The sequence below is a fragment of the Pteropus vampyrus genome, unplaced genomic scaffold (genome assembly GCF_000151845.1).
Source record: "Pteropus vampyrus isolate Shadow unplaced genomic scaffold, Pvam_2.0 Scaffold79, whole genome shotgun sequence".
Classification (NCBI taxonomy): domain Eukaryota; kingdom Metazoa; phylum Chordata; class Mammalia; order Chiroptera; family Pteropodidae; genus Pteropus; species Pteropus vampyrus.
The window spans coordinates 596,741-617,696 of NW_011888860.1; the positions used below are offsets into that span (position 1 = coordinate 596,741).

Sequence of the window (20,956 nt, forward strand, 5' to 3'; positions counted from 1 at the left end):
AATTTTAAATCTTTTGAATAGTTACCAATGAAACTATTCCAATAACTCTTGTATAGCCTTAAGGAAATCAAATTATGACTACTGAAATGCATGGAGACAAAACTGTTTCAAAAATACCTTAAGAAGTTCAAGTCCTGAACGAATAGCTGTATCTGGACTTACACCCTCCTCTTCATCATCTGCTGTCCCCTCTATTGATTTATTCATCAGTTTTACTAATGCACTATTAAAATAAGAAAATTTAAATTAGTAACAGTACTAGATTAGTAACTGTATCCTAATTGCATTGTGGCAGGAAATATACAGAATCTAAACATCAGATTCAAATGTTTCTAGGGGGAGGAGGAAGTTATTTTGTGACTTTTTAAACTTTTCTACTTGACAGCTGAGTTTATCTTTAGTTTATTCGCCCCCTACCCCTAAATTTAATGTATAATAATAATTCTACTGAAAGACAACAAAACTAAAATTGAATGACATACATACTAGAAATATTTATAAGCAATTTAATATTCATTTCCATATGTAAAGAGATTATTTACAATTTCAAGAAAAACAGTAAGATACCAGCTGCTAAATGAACAAAAGACAATTCACTTAGAGCAAATAACAAATAAATACATGGACAAAAGCATTAATCACTGGTAATTAATGAATCAGTAATTCCATTCCAGAAATTTTTGCTAAGCAATTCATCAGAAACATGTTATATTCATAAACAGATTCATCAATTAAAAACTATTTAATTGTCCAGTATTTTTCAAATATACCTAACCACAACAAAATGGAATATTACCTGGTCAAAAATCAGACTATGTAGCAACATGGCACTATTTTAAGTAAAAGCAAATGTGATTTTTGGTTTAGAGATTGTTTCCTCATCAGTAAACTGAAGAAAACATCTGATTTTGAAGATATTAAATTATTACAGCAAATGGCCTAGTTCATAGTAAATATTCAACAAATGGAAGATAATCATAAGTTTTATGTTAGACTTCTTCCTTTGGTGTTACACATATTTTAGTATTATTTATTTTACTTAGTTTCAGGTATACAGTACATTGGTTACACATCTCTATAGTTTGATAAATGATCTCCCCAATTGCTTCCTCCCTCCCCTGACCCTCCACCTAGCCAATGTATTAATGCTAGGTGCATTCCTTATGCTGTGCTCCCCATCCTCGTGACCATCCATCAACTACTAATTTGTACTTCTTTAACCCTTCACTCCATTCTCCCAGCCCCTCAAACCTCCCTCCCCTCTGTCCTTCACCAAATTGTCCACTATATTTGTGAGTCTGTTTTTGATTAGTTTGGGGGTTTTTTTGTTCCTTAGATTCTGCATATAAGTGAAATCATATAGTGTTTATCTTTCTCTGTCTGATTTAAATTGACCTTCTAAGTCCAGCAAAGTATTATCTTTTTCCACCCGATTCCTTTTCATATGTAGGGGTCTTGTTTTCTTACCCTTTCAGCCACTCTTTCTTTTGGTTGGAGCACTTAATTCTTTTCCATTTAAGATACTTATTGATAGCAATGTAGTTGTTACCATTCTTTATTCCTGTTTTTGACACATTTTTTTCATCTTAAAGAAGTCCCTCTAACATTTCCTGTAAAACTGGGTTGGTGGTGATAAATTCCTTTAGCTTATTTTTGTCTAGGAAGTTCTTTATCTGTCCTTTGAATCTAAATGATAGCTTTGCTGGATAAATTATTCTTGGTTGTAGATCCTGGGTCTTCATCACGTTGAATATTTTGTACCAAGCCCTTCTGTCCTGCAGTTTCTTTTGAGAAATCAGCTGCCAGTCTTATAGGTGTTCCCTTATAAGTAACTATCTGTTTTTCTCTTGCTATTTTTAATATTCTTTGTATTTAACCTTTGGCATTTTAATTATGATGTGTCTTGGTGTGGGCCTCTTTGGATCCCTGATTTTTCGAATTCTCTGAGCTTCCTGGGGTTTTGTATCTATTTCTTTCAACAATTTAGGGAAGTTTTCCATCATTTCTTCAAACAGCTGTTCAACATCTTTATTTTCTTCAGTTACACCAATCAGATGGATATTTGGAGCCTAATAGTGTCCCTATGCTCCTTAAATTATTTTTATAATCTTTCATCTTTTTTCTTGCCATTCTGATTGCACGTCCTTGGCTTTCTTGTCCTCTAGATAGGGCATTTGATCCTTTTCTTTATTCACTTTGTTTATTCCATTTAATATACTTCTCATCTCAGATATGTTATTTTAGACTGGTTCCTTTTTATAATTTCCATTTCCATTTGTATGTTTTTTATCTCTTTGTTGACGTTCTTGTTGAATTTATCTACACTTCCCAAAAGTTCACTGAGCATCTTTATAACCAGTGTTTTGAACTCTGCATCTGTTAGATTACTTGACTCCATTATATCTGGATTTATGTTCTATTCTCTCATATGGTTTCTGCTTCTTTGTCTTCTCATTTTGGCTGCCTTTCCATGTCTGTTTCTATATATTAAGCAAAGCTCCTAAGTCTCCCATTATTAGTGTGGATTTGTGAAGTAGGTGTCCAGTGGTACAGTCCTGAGAGGGGTTTAGCTGTAGGCCAAATTTAGCCCAAGCCTCTGCCCCTCCAGGGCCACCTGTTAAGATTCAGCAAACGATCCACAGATGCTGTGCTTACAGTTGCCTCAAAAGGCCACACCAGAAACCAAGACCCCGCTGCCTCTAGTGTGAGTCTAGGCTCTGCTCAGCAAGGAGCACCTGACTCGCTGGGGATATACCTGGATGTGGCTTGGGTGAGGCTGTTACTTGGGGGAGGGAGGGTTTCAGGGAATCTTCTGGGCGGAGTGACCTCTGTTATCGTTTGATGAAGTCACAGCTATGGTGGCGCTGTGACAGTGCACTGGAAAGGGGAGGGCTCAACAGAGAACAATGGATACCATGAATATTTCTGTACAGAGTGAGTCTCACCTTGGCCCTCACTTGGACGAAGTCTCTCTGTAAGTCCATGGTGCACCCTGCGCAAAGCCTAATCGACACTGGTGCTTAGAGCAAGCAGGCCTGTCACCACAAAAATCTGCTCAAAGATGCAGTCCCTCTAAGAGGGGTCTGCTGCTGCCGCAGCCTCTGTTAAAACTCAGCCGCTCAAAACTGGGCAGCCTCATGTCCTTGCCCTGTCCTACCTTTTGCTGTTGTTGGGTGATATCTCGGATTCCTCCCTAGTTGTACAGCTTGTTCATCAAGATCCCAGGTGATTTTTTCTTGCTGCTGCTCCCTGTTTCTGTCAAAACTTTAATTTGGTCGCCAGAGGGATGAACAGAGCCTCTATCATCTGTCATTTTTTTCCAGTAATATTATTAATAAAAAATTTTTAAAGCACAAAATATATGTAAGATCTACAGATGTTGAAATTTAAACCACTTGTATCAGTACTTCATTTTAATTCTGAAAAATGTTCCAGTGTATGCATATAAGACAATTTATTTATTCATTCATCACTTGGTGACATTGGGTTATTACCACTTTTTGGCTATTAAGATAATGCTGGTATAAACATTCATATACAGATTTTGTATGGATGTATTTTCATTTCTCTCGGGCATATATTTAAGAGTGAAATTGTTGGATCATATGGTAACTCTATGTTTAACTTGAGTAACTTCCAAACTGCTCTTCAAAGCAGCTATGCCATTTTACACTCCCAATAGCAATATGAGTGTTCTAATTTTTCCACATCCTTGCCAATTCATCTGTCCTTTAGATTATAGCCATGAAGAATTGCCCTATGCCCCTTCTGTGGTCAATCCCTTTTCCCAATTTGGCAATCACTGATCTGGTTTCTGTCACTATAATTTTACTGTTTCTAGAATTTCATATATATTGTGTCTGACATCTTTTATGTGACAAAATACCTTTGAAAATCCTCCATATTGTTGGTTACATCAGTAGTTTGTTCCTTTCTATTGCTGAGAAGTATTCCATTGTATGGCTATACCACAGTATGTTTATCCATACTAACTGACAGACTTTGGGGTATTTCTAAAGATATAAATAAAGCTGCTACAAGTACTTAAGTATAAGTCTTTATAGAAATATGTTTTCTTGTAGACAAATACATAGTATTAGGACGCCTGCATTGTATGGTAATGTTATATGTACATTGAATGTTACAACAAACTGCTTTCTATATCACCAACACTTGGTTCGGTCAGTCTACATCCACACCAATACTTGGTTAGTATCTTTAATTTTAGCCATTCTAGTGGATGTATAGTGGTTAATTCTCATTGTAATTTGAATTTGCATTTCCCTAAGGAATAATAATGTTGACTGTCTTTTCTTATGCTTCTTTACTATTTGTATATCTTATTTGGCAAAGTGTCTGTTCAAATCTTTTGCTCATTTTTAAATTGGGTCATTTGTCTTATTAAGCAGTAAGAGTTCTTTTTATATTCCGGATATAGTCCTTTATCAGATATATGCTTTGCCAATATTTTCTCCCAGTCCGTGGCTTGACTTTCTTTTTCTTAATGGTATCTTGCAAAAAGGAAAATAGTATTTAATTTTCTTTCACTGTTTGTCCCATCTTAAGAAATCTTACCTATCTTAGTTTTTGTTCTAAAAGTTTTAGCTCTGACATTATATATATTTTTTAAAAAGTTATTTCCAATATGAGAAAAATATTTTGAAATAAGCTTTCTGTTAGGAGGAAATCCTATAAAATGATGCATGAATTTAACAAGGTTACAAATATGTTTGCAAAAAAATTTATAAATGTATCTGACTACTCCTAGGAGTCCATGCCTGTATTTATTTAATAAGTATTTATTGACTACCTATTAAGTACACAGTCTTAGGGTCTATCCTGGAAATATAGTGCAATGCCCCATCTTCAACCTCTTATTTCCTATTAGCACCTTTCAAAGATATTTAAATATTCAAAATTTCTTTGTTAAAAACGACACAGAAGTAGTAACTTTCTTCAAGTTACTACTTTTCTATCATCTAATTTTTCTCCTTTAACTTTTTATAGCTAAACTGTCTACATGGCTATCCCTATTTCCCAAATTATCTGCTAAAGCAGAGTTTAAAAGTATAACAAGATATTTATCCCTTTGATTTTCTCAGACCTCAAAGTTGCCTTATCTTCTCTGCTGAAATATTATCATTTTTTCTGTGTACCATGATGTGGATGTTGGGAAGGAATATCCCATGCCCTTCTTAATCCATGGAAATCTGGATTTGCCTTTGCTACCTCAAAGAAACTATTCTGGCCTTTGTGATGTTTTTCCTTTTTCTAAATCCAATGGATGTTTTTTAGTACCTATTTTACTTCCGGGTAGCATCTGACCCTCTCTACCTTTTAGTCTATCTTTGGCATCTCTGGTATCACTCTTTCCTGATTTTCTACTTTTGAACATGCCCCCTTAACATTTTTTTTTTTAACTTAAGAATTCCTTATCTTCTGCCGGCCTCTTAATTATTAATTATCCTCAGGAGTCAGTCCTCAACCATTTTTTTCTTAAAATTTACCCTCTTCCCCAGGTTTCAACCATTATTACAATCACTACTTCATTTTCGACCATTATGTACAGGCCAAAAACTAACTGTAGCATACATATGTGTATCTGTATAAATACAAGTCTAGGAGGGAAAAAAAAAAAAAGATACATTTAGGATGACTTTCTACTATCCGCAATCCTTTCATCCAAAATCCTTCGTTATGGTTGAAGTACATGCAATTTTCTAAATACTCTTGTTCTCTTTGCTTTTATTCTTTTGTGTCTGTCATTTTTTCTTCCTAGAATAGCTACTAATATTCATTAAACACTTACTGTGTGTGAGGCATTGTGCTAAGTGTTTTACACAGACATGTGTTATTTAAGCCTCTCACCAACTCCAGTGAGTAGTAATGATTACTGCCCTTATTTTAAAGATGAAGAAATTAAAGCTCAGAGTAGCTTAAATTATCTACCCAAAGACACAGGGTTAGTGGCTTGAACTGTTCTTCCCCTGCAATCTTTAACTGGCTACTCTATAATTCCTACTAATCTTTCTCTACCCATTTTATGTGCCATCTATTTAAGGAGCCAATTCTCTAAACCAGCAAAAAAGTCCCCAAACTTTTTGGCACTAGGGACAGGTGCTCCTATGAGAATCTAATGCCTGATGATCTGAGGTGGAGTTGAAGCAGTGATGCTAGCTCTGCGGAGTAGATGCAAATAAAGATGAAGCTTTGCTCACTTGCCTGCCACTCACCTCCTGTTGTGTGTCCCAGTTCTTAACAGGCCACAGACTGGCACTGATCCTCAGTCAGGGGGTTAGAGATCCCTGCCCTAAACAAATCCACCTGCAGTTACTCAATATACTTGAGCAATTGCTCCATTAAATGTATGTTAAATGACTAGACTAACCTTCTATTTGCAATTTAATATTCCTTAAAGATTTGGTTATATGAAAGGAATATTACAATATATATAGTTCTCATTAAAATTTATAAATTGAAATTTTCCATAAAATTAGTCTTAGAAATCCTAACCATAGTTGATTTCTCTGAGCACAAATAACCCAAGATGCTACTAAAAAACCTGAGTTTTTAGTTTTTTAAGACTAGAGCTCAAACATTAGCTTATTCTAATTTACTGAAGTAATGATACCCTGTGAGGCCTCATGGAGACAAACAGCAAAGGTTTCCTGATGCCATTATGTCACTTTCAAAGTTAACATACAAAGGCAAGACTTCCTATATCTACTATATCTTTGACTTACCCCACTGATATCAAATGGTAAAGAGTGAAGGACATTGATACAAAAATAATAAATCTAGGTTTAAGTTATGGTTTTTGCCATTATCCAGATGTGAATAAACCATTTACTCTCTCAAAAATCTAAGTTTTCTTATTTGCAAATAAGGAAATTTAAGAAAAGGAAATCATAGTCAGAAAGAAAAAAAGTACACAAACATCTCTATTTTAGTCTGAATTGCATACCCCCAAATCCATATGTTGAAGTCCTAAACTCCAGTCCCTCAAATGTAATTGTATTTGAAAATAAGATCTTTATAGAGATAATCAGGTAAAATGAGGTCAAATTGGTGCAACATAATAAACCAATATGACTGTTGTCCTCATATGACAAGAAGACAGGACATAGACATGTAGGACCATATGAGGAAACAGCTATCTCCAAACCAAGGAAAGAAGCTTCAGAAGACATCGAATGTGCTGATAATTTGATCTTGGACTTCTAGTTCCCAGAACTGTGAGAAATGTTTCTGTTGTTTAAAGTCACTTAGTTTATGGTATTTTGTTATGGCAGCCCTAGCATAGTAATAACAATTGGCATTTCACTACATCAATGCAGTGATTTACATAAAGTCAAATAAACTAATAGTAAGAACTAATCCAAGGCTGTTTGGAAAGAGAAGCACTAAGTACTACTAAGTACTTACTGGAAAAGTGATTAGTGCAAGGGAAAAGTATTCTCAGAAGGTTACGACAAAGCTGGAAAGTAGTAGAAATAGGTTTTGAAATCAGATTAGTCTAAAGGCAATCTTATGCTCTTTTCAAAATACTATTCTGTTTTCACATATCTCAAGTGAACAGTGACATAATACAAACTGAAGAATATTATGTGGTCATTAAAATGGTTAAGAAAACTAAAGGTTGATTGACAGCTTCCAGATTAAAATTTTTCTTCTTTGCTCTTATGTTCTATGTTTTATGCTATAGGCTAAAAATAAACATTATTAACTATTAAAAAAAAAAAAAAAAAGCACTGAAGCTAAAAAAACCTGCAAAACAAGCAGGCCCTTATTTCAACTTGAATGATGCATGCTTCTGTCATTAAAAAGGTACAAAGGAAATCTTTTTATTTCTCCTTAGAGACCCAGAATTTAAACTTCCAACATTGTAGTTTCAGATTATATTTTACTTTTGAGCGAATATACTTCCTAGCTTACCTTATGGCTTCTGAATCAATGTGCACAGGTGCAATTCTTTCCAACAAAAATTTGACCATCTCAAGAAAAGGATTTGTTGGCTGCTTAGGATTTGCAAGTTTCCGAGCTATTTCTCTCTACAAAAAGGAAAGAGTTTTACCATAAGTATGATTCACTTTCATGTTTTTCAAAATAAAAATGATTGTAAGTGTCAAAAGTGTTTAAAGATTCAACACCAGCACAAGTAATAACTATTTCTGCTTACACTCTGACTAAAATTATATACTCATTAGGTAATCACTGTGAAATCTGGACTGTGGAGAACAGAAAGGGGATAACATGGTGTGACTTATACTGTTTGTCTCATATTTCTTCTATGAAATTACTGTTTAGTAAACAATTTTTTTAATGCTCTACTTTCGAAAAAAATTAAACAAAATATATACTTCCATTAGTACATTTAATTGGATTATTTCACAATTTGACAACGCTGTTTTATTTCAGTTAATTTGTGTGTTTTTTTTAAGTATGGAGAGATTCATAAATGTATAAATATTTTAAAGTTTTCAGTTTTAGAAGAAGCATAGCTTAGTTCGAAGATGATGTCATTACATCAAACACTTCCTACAAAGAAAATACATTATTGCTGGAAATTTCTAAACAATATAAGGACTTAATGATTAAAGGGGCTGATTGCTCCAAAGACAATGTTTTCTTTAATAACAGGGCTTTTAATGGAATATCTCTGACGAGTAAATACAAATTTTAGCTGAGAAGATAATTAAAGTGCTTCCCAAACTAAAAAGCAATAAGAAATAATAGTCACTCTATAAGCTTTTTTAAATAAAAAAGAACATTTTAGTGATTTATGTTCAGGGGGACAAAGGAGAAAAGAAAAAAGTTTTATTTTTGTAGGTTCAGTGATATCTTGACACAAATTTTAATTACAAAGGTCATATTAAATTAGATGCCATCTATATTTGTTATTAGAGTCCAAAGGACTTAGATTCTGAAGAAAACTTATTAGGAGATGCCTGATATATTTTGCAGGCTGTTAATTAACTGAACAAAATTTCAGCATTTGAAAAAAAAAATTTAAGTCAGTGCTTAGTCCTTATATACTTTGCTCTAAGTCACAGGTACACATTTTAAATCTAAATTTAAATACTGTACTTTCTTTTAAAATCAAACTTATTTTGTGCAGGTCTCCCCAAAAGGGGATATTTTCTCCTAGTATAAAATTTAATTGCTTTAACCTAAAATAAAGTCAGTAAAATCAGATAAAGTCAGTAAATGTCTAACAACAAATAAGCCTATTAGAAAATTGCTAGGCAAAACATATAGTCAGTACTTTGGAACAGAATACTAAAATATGGGGGAAATAGGCATTAGGAGATAGTTATGACACTACATATAAGTGTAGAAAAAATCTGAAAAAGGAAATGCTTAAGGGAAAATGAATTCACAATTACTTAAACTCAGTAACAGCACTATACACACACATACACACACGCACACGCACACACACACATATAAAAGAAATATATAAAAACATTACTAGAGACAGTTTCTAATACCTGATATTTTGGTATGCCTACCAATCTTACATTTAAATAATCCTTCATAACAATATTTTATGTATGTAATATTTAGGTAAATCTTAAAACAATTATTTAAAAATATTTTGTGTGTGATAATCTTAAGTGATATTGGTGATAAGCAGCAAGCCAAATTAGTTTGTGGCAGTTTTCTTTACACATTTGAGAAAAAGGTACCCGTATGCACAGACAGAAACATCTAAGACCAAAAAAGTTTTATAACTGAAAAGTAGCTGAGAAAGCTCTAAACGAAAGTAACCATATGTAATGTTTTTAGAAAATGACAGCAGAAAAAGAAAATGAATTCTTTCTGTATCTCTGACAATGTTTCAGAAATTTCTAATCAAATCTATACTATCACTGAAGATTGATACTACTACTACTGATACATATTTACTAGTTACATTTTTTTTTTTAGTATACTTAGCACTCTTAAGGAATATCAAACAATAAGGAAATAGCTCCTATTCTCAACAGGCTTATCAATCCTACCATCATAAAAATTTAAAAAAGAGCTTAAAAATATATATTCGTTAAAAAATAGTATTCTTTCATGTACACAGCATTCCCCCTTGTATACTCGAACTCCTAAGGGGAGTTAATATTATCAATATTTTTTGCAGCTGTAATCAGTAAACTAGATAAAGCAATTTCTCACAATAAGCGATTTCCAAAAGCTTAACTTTCATGTTACAGTGACCTATTCTTTTGGGTTCCTGGACCTAATTCCAATATGAGAGGAGTTCTCCCCACCAACAAGCAATTCTCTGGACATCAGCAGGGTGTCCTACAAATGAACTCAATTTTGACACTCTACCTGAAGATAGCATCGGATCCCACATGTTAAGGGTTCAGTCTTGTGGGACTCCTCTCATCCCAACTTCAGATGCTAGTCACAAGCTCAGGTTGTAAATGCTTTCGTGACCCACCCCTCTCTTTCCTGAGGTTTAATTTGCTAGAGCAGCTCAGAACTCAGAAAAACATTTTACTTACTAGGTCAAAGGTATATTATAAAAGGATATAACTCAGGAACAGCCGGATGGAGAGATACATAGGGCAAGGTATAGGGAAAGGTTACAGAGCTTCCATGCCCTCTGAGTTTGCCATTCTCCTCAAATCTCCACATGTTCACCGACCTGGAAACTCTCTGAATCCTGTCCTTTGGGGGTTTTATGGAGGCTTAACCACATAGGTGTGATTGATTAAATCACTGGCCATTGGGACTGAACAAAATCTTTAGCCTCTCCCCACTCCCCAAAGGTCAAAGAGAGGCATCTTTAGGTGAGTTCTAAAAGTCACCTCCTTAACATAACAAAAGACACCTTTGTTGCTTTCAATACTTAGGAAATTCCAAGGGTTTTAGGAGTTCTGTGTCAGAAAGAGTAGAAGACTAAATATGTATTCACTATAAATCACAATATCGGACCTGTGTATCATTCTCATTAAATTACAGAGGTTAAATTAAAAGAAAAAAGGAAGCATTCTATGATTGTTACTAACACAAGTTAGCATCACGTCCCTTTTCGTTCTTTTCTTCTTTACCTCCTCCAAGAGATAATATTGTTCTAATACTTACTAACCAAGCCTAAACCTCAGACTTACTGCTGAGAGAACATACTTCATTATCTTCTTGAAGCATTTCCTCTGACATCACTCACTCAAGCAAGATATAGAGCAGTCATTCTTGACACAGCAGTCTAATTTCTTCTCATTCTTGAAGATTCCACTCAGGAGTCATTTATTCTAGAACAAGTGATTCCCATTTCCACCTATGCGAGGGCTGGGTATTGTTCCTTTGTGTTACCAAAGCACATGATTCCATCAGAATACTTACAACATGGTTTTCTCTACTGATATATTTGCCTGCCTCTGTTACGTACCTACACTGCAACCTTGGTCAGATATCAAGATAATACAATTTACTAAATTATGCAGTGGATTATAATGGTATAGGCTTAAAAGACAAAATAAAATTTGGACTACAATGCACATGTGGAGAATTCTGCAGGAAAGGGTTTTTTAAAGTGTGGTCCATGAACTTACTCATGTTGGAATCACTGAGACTTTGTTAAAAGATAACGAGGTATGATCACTTTCCAGACCTATCCTTAAGAATTCCTAGTTTATTATGTATACCAGAAGAGTTAACTATTTACAGCTCACAGGGCAGTGCAGGGGGTGCCTGTATTAGGCTGTAGGTAAATTTCAACTTATTCTTTTAACAATCCTATGAGATTGCTAATATTCATAGATGAAGAAAATGATGCTCACGGATACTGAACAATTTCCTGAAGGTCACACTGGCAGTAAATGGTATAGCTGAAATTCAAACCTAAGACTATCACAAATACTGAATTAACAAGCTTCCTAGAAAATCTTAAAATTTGGTAACCATGGTCATAGGAAAATGCTACAGCATACAACAGCAGAGCTGAAGCTTTAACAAATATGTGATTCTTCTCTAGAACCAAGGTGTGGAAACTCAAAACCTAAAGTCCAAAGGGAAAACAAATCTTCTAGCACATATTTCAATACCACTGCTCACCCTCTCTCAATATATCATCATGGATTTATATATTAATCCACAGTATATGTCTATTGTTATTCCTTGCTCAAAATAGTTTTGCAGAAAATTGTCAGGAATGGAACTGAGACAAAAGGGGAGAAAAATATTAGATCTCCATTTCTATTAACTCTGTTACTGAGTAATGTTCACCTTTTGAGAAGTGATAGGTAATGTCATTTAGAAAAAAAAGGAGGTGGTGGTAAATATACATTAGTAGAGGGACAGAGAAAGGACCTGCAAGGATAGAATGAAAGCTACAGAGAATGACAGAATTTCTTCTTCATTCTTTTCTTTTACTTCAGAATAAAACTATCAGGGAAAAAGGAATGTGGATAACTAATACCAGTACAGTAGCCTTTAGGGAGAACAAAATGATAAAGATATTCCAGAAAATGGAAAAAACTATTCTAACAGTGGTTCTTTTCTTGAGTGGTTAAAGAGCATTATAAGTCCTACTTTATACAGGAGAAAATACAGATAAATAATGTCAAAATACACAGTGCTAATGTAAGAGCTAGAAGAGAAGTTACTGTGAAACCATTCACCAAAGAAAATGAACTAAAAAAAGTGAAGAGTAGAAATTTTCCTTATGGAATATAGTTCTATTAGCTTTCTTGTGGCCCATTACTTAAAAATCCTCAGAGTAACCTCCCCTCCCAAAAGGTATTAATACCATGCTCTTTCTAGTTCAAGTACAGACCTCATCCCTACTTTCCTGGTTCCTAAAATGAGCAGCCCTGATTAGTTGAAGCATTCATCCTGAGATATTCTAGTTACAAACATCTGTTTTGCATATACGTTTTGGATTTGAAAACTCGTAAGAGAATTCTGGTCTGGCAAATAGTAAAGATTCATGTTATGTTATTGCCATTTTTTTTCCTCAAGCTCAATTCCTATTTCCTCTCAGAACAAAAATACTCCATGATTATTCTTTCTCAAGGTGCATGTTTCTTGAGCTGGTTCTTCTTGCAAACAATGATGGAATGTATATAAAGAACATTACCATGGATCTATGAGATTTAGACTTCACCTGCAGCTCAGCCACTATAACCAGCTGTGAAACACTGGATGAGAAACTTCACTTACTTAAAATCCAATGTCCTTATCTATAAAATTAATTACTCATAGGTAATTCAGAGCTTACGATATGGTTAAATTCACATAAACCAAATATTTTTAAGGTATTTCAAGCTATTTCATTCTGATTTAATTACATTAATAGATGACCTGCAGGACACAATAACTTTGGAACAAGAATTCTCAATATCGAAGTAAATGAAACCCTTTAAATGTTCTCAGCAAAAACCACCCTGCTCAGAAGTGCAAAGACTGAGATAGTCTGAGAACATGGCACATCCACATCCCTAGGCCCAATAGAAGAGGCCACTGTTCTCTCTCGTACACTGGCTTCCCCTATGTCTTCCTAATTACTGGTCTTTTTAGATTCACTTAGAGACTCTGTATCTCTAGACTAAATAAAAAATACCTACTCCATAGACAATTTTGTATAGACATCTTTGAGAGTCCTTAACCCTTATCATATATTTAAATAATTATCCATCCCAATTACTTCCAGAACAAAGCTAGACATAAATATCTGAAATTTTCTTTATTTCTGTAAGCCTGATCCCAAGTGTTTGTCATATATGTGTAATACCATAGAAATATAATTTACTTAAATCCTAAAAGGCAGTGCAGGGCCATGTTATTAGAATATATACACATAAAATCTTCTAACAACCCTATGAAGTTGTTAATTTACAGATGCGAAAAAAAGACTCAAAAATATTGAAGAACTTACTAAAGATCACATTGCTTCTAAGTGGTGTAGATGAAATTCAAACATAGAACTGTCTCATAAAATGTTGAATAAATGAAGTTTTCCTTCCTGATATTTTTTTTCCTGATATTTTCAGTGATACTAGTTTTTATAAAATAGTCTTAGAATGAAAATAAAAGCCTAAATAGGAATTACCTTATGTATAAATGCGTATTTATTGCAATGTTAACTACTGCTGATTTATTGACAAGAATTATTTCCATGCTTATACATGGGAGAAGAAAATGCATGCACACACAAGCATTTAGAAAATTCTTATTTACTTAACACATGTAAACTAAATACAAAGCATTTTATCTTGCTCAATTCCTAGGACCAATGTCCCTGGCTTAGTTGCTTAGTGTTTTTTTCTGGAATTTGGCTGAAGAGTAGTAAGTAGAGAACTAAAGTTGACCACAGATATACTATTAAATAATTCAGAGCTCACAATATTGGTAAATTCATATGAATGAAATAATCTCTGTAAAGCAGTTTTTAATGAAATAGACATTTCCATAAGCAAAGTTAGAAGAACAAATGTGAAAGTATAATTTACTAACCACACAAACATCTGCCTGTTTGCATGAACAGGTTGGGCTGATTAATAACTCCAACTGAGAACGCAGTTTCTCATCATCACCGAGAACTTGGTTAAATTTCTTCACAAAATCTTGTGCTTTCCCAGGGTCAGGCAAATTCTCTATAAAATTAAAAGAGAATCAGTATTACAAAAGAAAGCTACTCTACTAACTAAAAGGAAGCTGTGTTAAAAATAATGCTGAGCCATCAAAAAGACAATCAGCCTAACTGGTACTTAGAAATAAAATTATAAGAAAAGGGTTATTTCTCTAAATATTAAATTGATAGTCCCACTGGGTAAATTATTTTTGTTTTGATATTTATTATATATATGCACAGAGTGAATGAACATACTCACTTGCTATGGTCATCAGTTTTCCAAACATGGCAGAACAGTTAGCCTCTGACTGAAATTGAAAACAAAAACAAAAGAAATTATGTGCTAACAAATTTCCATAAGAAAATCTATGCTTAGTATTATAACTTTTTTAAGTTAAAAAAATCACAATCTACCCACTATAAAATGGATTACCATTTCTACACTCTAAGTTGGTCTAAAAAAATTAGAGTAGCAACAACTATTAAATTTAAAAAAACAGAAGGAAACGAAATGTCAGCAGGAAAGGTATTTAAAATTTTTTAAAGAGTACCAAACTTTCACAGGGAAATTAACTTGCCAGAAGATTGAACAGAAGATAATTAAAACAATTATATCAAAGTTATTGTGAAGCCATACACTAAAAAAAAAAAAAAAAAAAAATTAACTAAAAATGTGAATAAAAAATTTTTCTTCCTGAATAGAGTTATTAGCTATTTTGTGGCCTATTAGCAAACCTCAGAAAATCATCTCTTCTCCAAAAGGTACTTCTTTCTCCATCACAATAAAGTATGACTTTATTATTAAATCTGTATGAAACTTGAGAAATTTGGATAAGTTAGTAAACTATGGTTCCAGAGACCACCTGTTTTTGCTAAGTTTGCTAGAACACAATAATGCCCATTCATTTACATATTATCTATGACTGTTTTTGCACTACAAAGGCAGAGTTGAGCAGTTCACCAGACTGTATGGCTGGCAAAGCCTAAATTTTTACTAACTGGTCATTTATCAATAAAAGTTTGCCAATTCTTGCTTTAGTGTCCCTTGAGGGGTCTCAATCTATGGTTCCCTGGTGCAGACATGTATTGTAGCAAATACATTTAGAAGCATATTAAGAGATCATTCAAGATTCCTTCACTCACTTTCTAGAAAATGTTGGGCAAAATTTCTTGGTTATTTTGACTTTGTCATAGTTATAGGATTGATATCTGATTTGTTACTGACTCTCCACAGAAGGGCCAAAAATCATGGAGTGAAAAAAAATATAACTTCTAATAGAATTTTATCTTGAGGTTTAATTCTAATTATTTGAAAAATGATAAAACTATGTATCAAATCTTAGTGTCTAAATACCTGGTAAACCAGAAAACACTTTTTCTTTCCTCATGCTGGAAAATTAGATTTCATTTGAAATGGAAATTTAACTTGGATAACTATAGCAATTATGTTTAATGGACATTTGTAAAGTAAAAGACTTGAGATAGTTTGCGATTGCTTCATTATATGTAACTAGAGAAATACTGAACAATGACAAATTATGAATTTAAACAAATCATGAACCTACTGCAGGCTGCTTGTGCAAATCCAATAGTTCTCGGACATGACTTCTAAGCATGTTCTGACACTTCCACATTTCATTGAGAGCTCTGTAAATAAAGTTATAAATATGAAAAAAGTACACAATCCAACAATACTGGTAATCAGTCAACTTTACTAATTTTGCTGCATAGTGTAGATGTAGTCCCACTTATTTTTCCTTTATTTCTGTGCCTGAGGTGATATGCCAGAAAAAAATATTATTAAAAGAAATGTCAGAAAGTCTGCTGCTTGTGTTTCCTTCTAGGAGTTTTACGGTTTTAAGTCTAATGTTGAAGTCTTTAATCCATTTTGAGTTTATTCTTATATATGGTCTAAGAAGGTGGTCCACTTTCATTGTTGCGTGTATCCGTCCAGTTTTCCAACATCATTTATTGAAGAGACTGCCTTTACCCCATTGTGTATTCTTGCCTCCTTTGTCAGAGAAGATGCTTGCCTCCTTTGACCATATAGGTGTCAGTTTATTTCTGGGCTCTCTATTCTGTTTCACTGATCTTGTGTGTCCGTTTTTATGCCTGTACCATGGTGTTTTGATTATTATAGTCTTGTAGTATAGTGTGATATGCTATAATATGATACCTCCAACTTTGTTCTTTCTCAAGATTGCTGTGGCTATTTGGTATCCTTATGGTCCCATGTACGGTTTTGGAGTATTAGTTCTAGTTCTCTGAAAAATGCTATTGGCATTTTGATATGGATTGCACTGAATCTATAGATTACTTTGGGTAGTATGGCCATGTTGATTCTTCCTATCTATGAGCTTGTTATAGGCTTGCATTTATTTGCATGTTCTTCAATTTCTTTTTTCAACGACTTATAAAACCTGAGTGCAGATCTTTTACCTCCATGGTTAAATTTATTCCTAGGTATGCTATTGTTTTTGATGCAATTGTAAATAGAACTGTTTTTAAAATTTCTCTGATAGTTCAACATTGATGTATAAAAATACAACCAAGTACTCTGCTACTTTACTAAATTCATTTATCAGTTCTAAGTTTTTTGGTGGTATCTTTAGGGTTGTCTCTATATGACATGTCACCTGCAAATAATGAGTTTTACTTCTTCCTTTCCAATTTGGATGCCTTTTATTTGACTGCTATAGCTAGTACTTCCAGTAGTACTATGTTGAATAAAAAAGTAGATGTCCTTGTTTTGTTCCTGATCTTAAGGAAAAATGCTTTTACCTTTTCTCCATTGAATATGATATTAGCTGCAGGTTTGTCACATACAGCCTTTATTACGGTGAGGTATGTTCCCTCTATCCCTACTTTTCTGAGTTTTTATCATAAATGGATGCTGAATTTTGTCAAATGATTTTTCTCTATCGATATGATCATATGATTTTTTAACCTTCATTTTATTTGATGTAGTACGTTGACTGGCAGATATTAAACCAACTTCGCATATGAAGAATAAATCCTATGTGATCACGGTGTATGATTTTTTTAATGTCTTGCTAAATTTGTTTTGCTAACATTTTGTTGAGGATTTCTGCATCCATGATCATCAAGGATACTGGCCTGTAATTTTCGTTTTTTTTGGTAATATCTTTGTCTGGTTTTGGAATCAGGGTAATGGTGGCCTTGTAAAATGAGTTTGGGAGCATTCCCTCTTCTTGAATATTTTGGAATAGTTTGAGTTTAGGTGTTAATTCTTTTTTGAAAATTAGCTAAAATTCATTTGTGATGCCATCTGGTCTAGAACTTTTTTGATTACCGATTTGGTTTCTTAGTGGTAATCCATTGGTTCAGATTTTTCTTGGGAGATTGTATGTTTCTAAGAATGTGTATACTTCTCCCAGATTGTTCAATTTGTTGGTATATAACTTTTCGTAGTATCTTCTTATAATTCTTTGTATTTCTGTGGAGTCAGCTGTCACTTCTCTTTCATTTCTGATTTTATTTGGGTCCACTCTTTTTTTTTGACGAGTCTGGTTAAAGATTTATTAATGTTGATTATCTTTTCAAAGAATCAGCTCTTGATTTCATTAATCTTTCATATTGTTTTTGAGACTATTTCATTTATTTCTGCTCCGATCTTTATTATTTCCTTCCTTCTACTCACTTTTGGCTTTGTTTGCTGTTCTTTTCCTAGTTCCATTAAGCGTAAGGTTAGAATTTTATTTGAAATTTTTTGTGTTTCTTGAGGTGGGCCCGCATTGCTATGATTTCCCTCTTCGGACTGCTTTCACTATGTCCCACAGATTTTGAGTTTTTGTGTTCCCATTTTCATTTGTCTTCTAGGTATCTTTTCATTTGTCTTCTAGGTATCTTCTTTGATCTCCTTGTTAACCAAGTCATTGTTTAGTAGCATGTTATTTAGCCTCCATGTTTGTATGTTTTTCAGGTAATTGATTTTAAGTTTCATACTATTGGGGTCAGAGAAGATGCTTGACATAATTTCCATTTTCTTAAATTTGAGACTCATTTTGTGGCCTAATCTGTGGACAATCATGGAAAATGTTCCATGTGCACTAGAAAAGAATGCATATTTTGCTGCTTTGGGGTAGAACGCACTAAAAATGCCAAGTAAATCTATGTGGTCTAGTGTGTCATTTAAGGCCCCTGTTTCCTTGCTGATTTTGTCTGGAAGATCTGTTCACTGGTGTCAACTGGGTGTTAAAGCCTCCTGCTATGACTGTATTACTGCTGATCTCTCCCTTTATGTCTGCCAATATTTGTTTAAATATTTAGGTGCTCCTATGTTGGGTGCATAGGTGCTTATTAGGATTATATCTTCTCGTTGGATTGATCCCTTTATCATTATGTAATGTCTTTGTCTCTTATCATAGCCTGTTTTAAAGTCTATTCTGTGTGATATAAGTATTGCTAGCTCAGTTCTTTTTTTTCATTTCCATTTGCATGAAATATCTTTTTTCTAACCCTTTACTTTCAGTCTGTGTCTTTCGATCGGAAGTAAGTCTCTCATAGAGAACATACGTATGGGTCTTGTTTTCTTATCCATTCGGCTACCTTATGTCTTTTGATTGGAGCATTTAAATTGATTATTGATATGTACATCGTTATTGCCATTTTATCATTCATATTTATGTCCTATTTTTTCCATTCTTTTTCTTAAAGAAGGCCCTTTAACATTTCTTGAAACATTAGTTTAATGGTGATGAACTCTTTTTAGTTTTTTGTCTTGGAAGCTCTTGATCTCTTCAATTTTAAATGATAGCCTTGCTGGGTAAAACAGTCTTGGTTGTAGGTCCTTACTTTTCATCACTTTGAATATTTCGTGCCAATTCCTTCTGGCCTACAAAGTTTCTGTTGAGAATCACTGACATTCTTATGGGATTACCTTTTGGGTAACTGCTTTTTTCTTGCTGCTTTTAACATTCTCTGTCTTTGTCCTTTTTTAAGCTTACTATCTGTTGAAAAACTCAATGAACTCTATTCTTCCCCTAAGTTCATTGAGCATCCTTATAAACAATGTCTGGTAGATTGCTTGCCTCCATTTCATTTAGTTTTTCTTCCAGAGTTTCTCCTGTTGTTTCATTTGCAACATATTTGCTTTCTCATTTTAGTTGCCTTTCTGTTCTTTTCTATGTATTAGGTAGATATGTTATGTCTCCCAGTCTTGGCCAAGTGGCCTTATGTAGTAGGTGCCCTGTGTGATCCAGCAGCACTATCTCCATGATCACTTGTGCCAAGAGCTCCAGGAGTGTCCCTTGTGTAAGCTGTGTGTACTCTCCTGCTGTAGTTAAGCCTTGATTGCTGTTAGCACATCAGCAGATGGGAATGAGTTGTGCTGACTGGCTGTGAGGTCTGGCCGCACCCACAGGATATGAGCAGCTGTGTGGGGGCTGACCCCACAAAATGGGAGTTGCCCCAGCAGGTTCCTTGTACCTGATGAGACCACCCTTTGGGTGTGCCACTCATGGGACTAATCAGGTGGTGCTCTGTTGTGGTCTGACACCAGGTTCCAGGTATGTTGGTTCTATGGCCCCTTGGGAAGGGCTCCCATGCAGGCCAAAGTCAGCTGTTGCCTATGACTGTCCAGGGCTACCCGGAAGGAGCTACAAAGCGATCCAAGGGTGGCCACTGCCTGTGCTGAACCTGGAGGCAAGTGAGAGAAACCATACTGAGCAATGAGACCCTATGTCACCAGTACCGGGCCTGGGGCAGCTTAGCTAAAATGTCCAGGGCACCCAAAGGCTTGAGGCTGCCTGCTAGCAGCTGAAAGAGCCTTTGGGTGGTTACAAGGGTTGGGTGAGACAAGGACCCAGGGAGTCACATGTGTAAAGCGAACAGATTTCACCTGGTCAAGCAGATTCAGATTTGTTGCCAGTGCTGAGCTTGTGGCTACTCATAAATATCACAGACCACACTGATGCCAGCCACTGTGACTCTTGGGCCTGTACACCCCTGAGATTTGCTTAATAGATACTTGGGTCAGTGCAGGTTCCCTGCCACCAAAATTTTCTCCCAAGGTGCATGAGCCGAGGCCTGTAGATTGCTGTCCAAAGATCCCCCCTGCTGAGAGCACAGAATGGGGCTGGTTACTGGGCAATTTGTGAGTTGGGTGGGGCAGATTCTCAGGGAGTTATGGGGTGGATCGAGCTGATCTCACCAAGCCAATGCAGATTCAGAATTGGCTGCACAGGGGAAGAGGTTCAACATAGGTAAGATAACACTTGCCTGTAAGCTACACAGGAGGAGGACCTGATAAAGGGACAATAGCGGCTGTCCCTCTATAGCCCTTGTCCCAAAGCCACACAACTCAGTCTTTCCCCATACGTCTCCTACACCTTCCGAGCTGATGACCCTCCTCAGGACTCC

At 34.8% G+C, this 20,956-nt stretch overlaps 1 protein-coding gene across 2 annotated transcripts in view; it reads right to left on the minus strand.

Moving 5' to 3' along the window:
• Positions 1-20,956, minus strand: part of PDS5A (PDS5 cohesin associated factor A) — a 110,643-nt gene that overhangs the window by 32,844 nt on the left and 56,843 nt on the right. For both annotated transcript variants that reach the window (XM_011362750.2, XM_023532171.1), the window contains exons 14-18: positions 16,141-16,222; positions 14,835-14,883; positions 14,458-14,597; positions 7,936-8,051; positions 118-223 (exon numbers count right to left, since the gene is read on the minus strand). In XM_011362750.2, the coding sequence (XP_011361052.1) occupies positions 118-223; positions 7,936-8,051; positions 14,458-14,597; positions 14,835-14,883; positions 16,141-16,222 (493 nt within the window). The remainder of the gene's footprint in view (positions 1-117; positions 224-7,935; positions 8,052-14,457; positions 14,598-14,834; positions 14,884-16,140; positions 16,223-20,956) is intronic.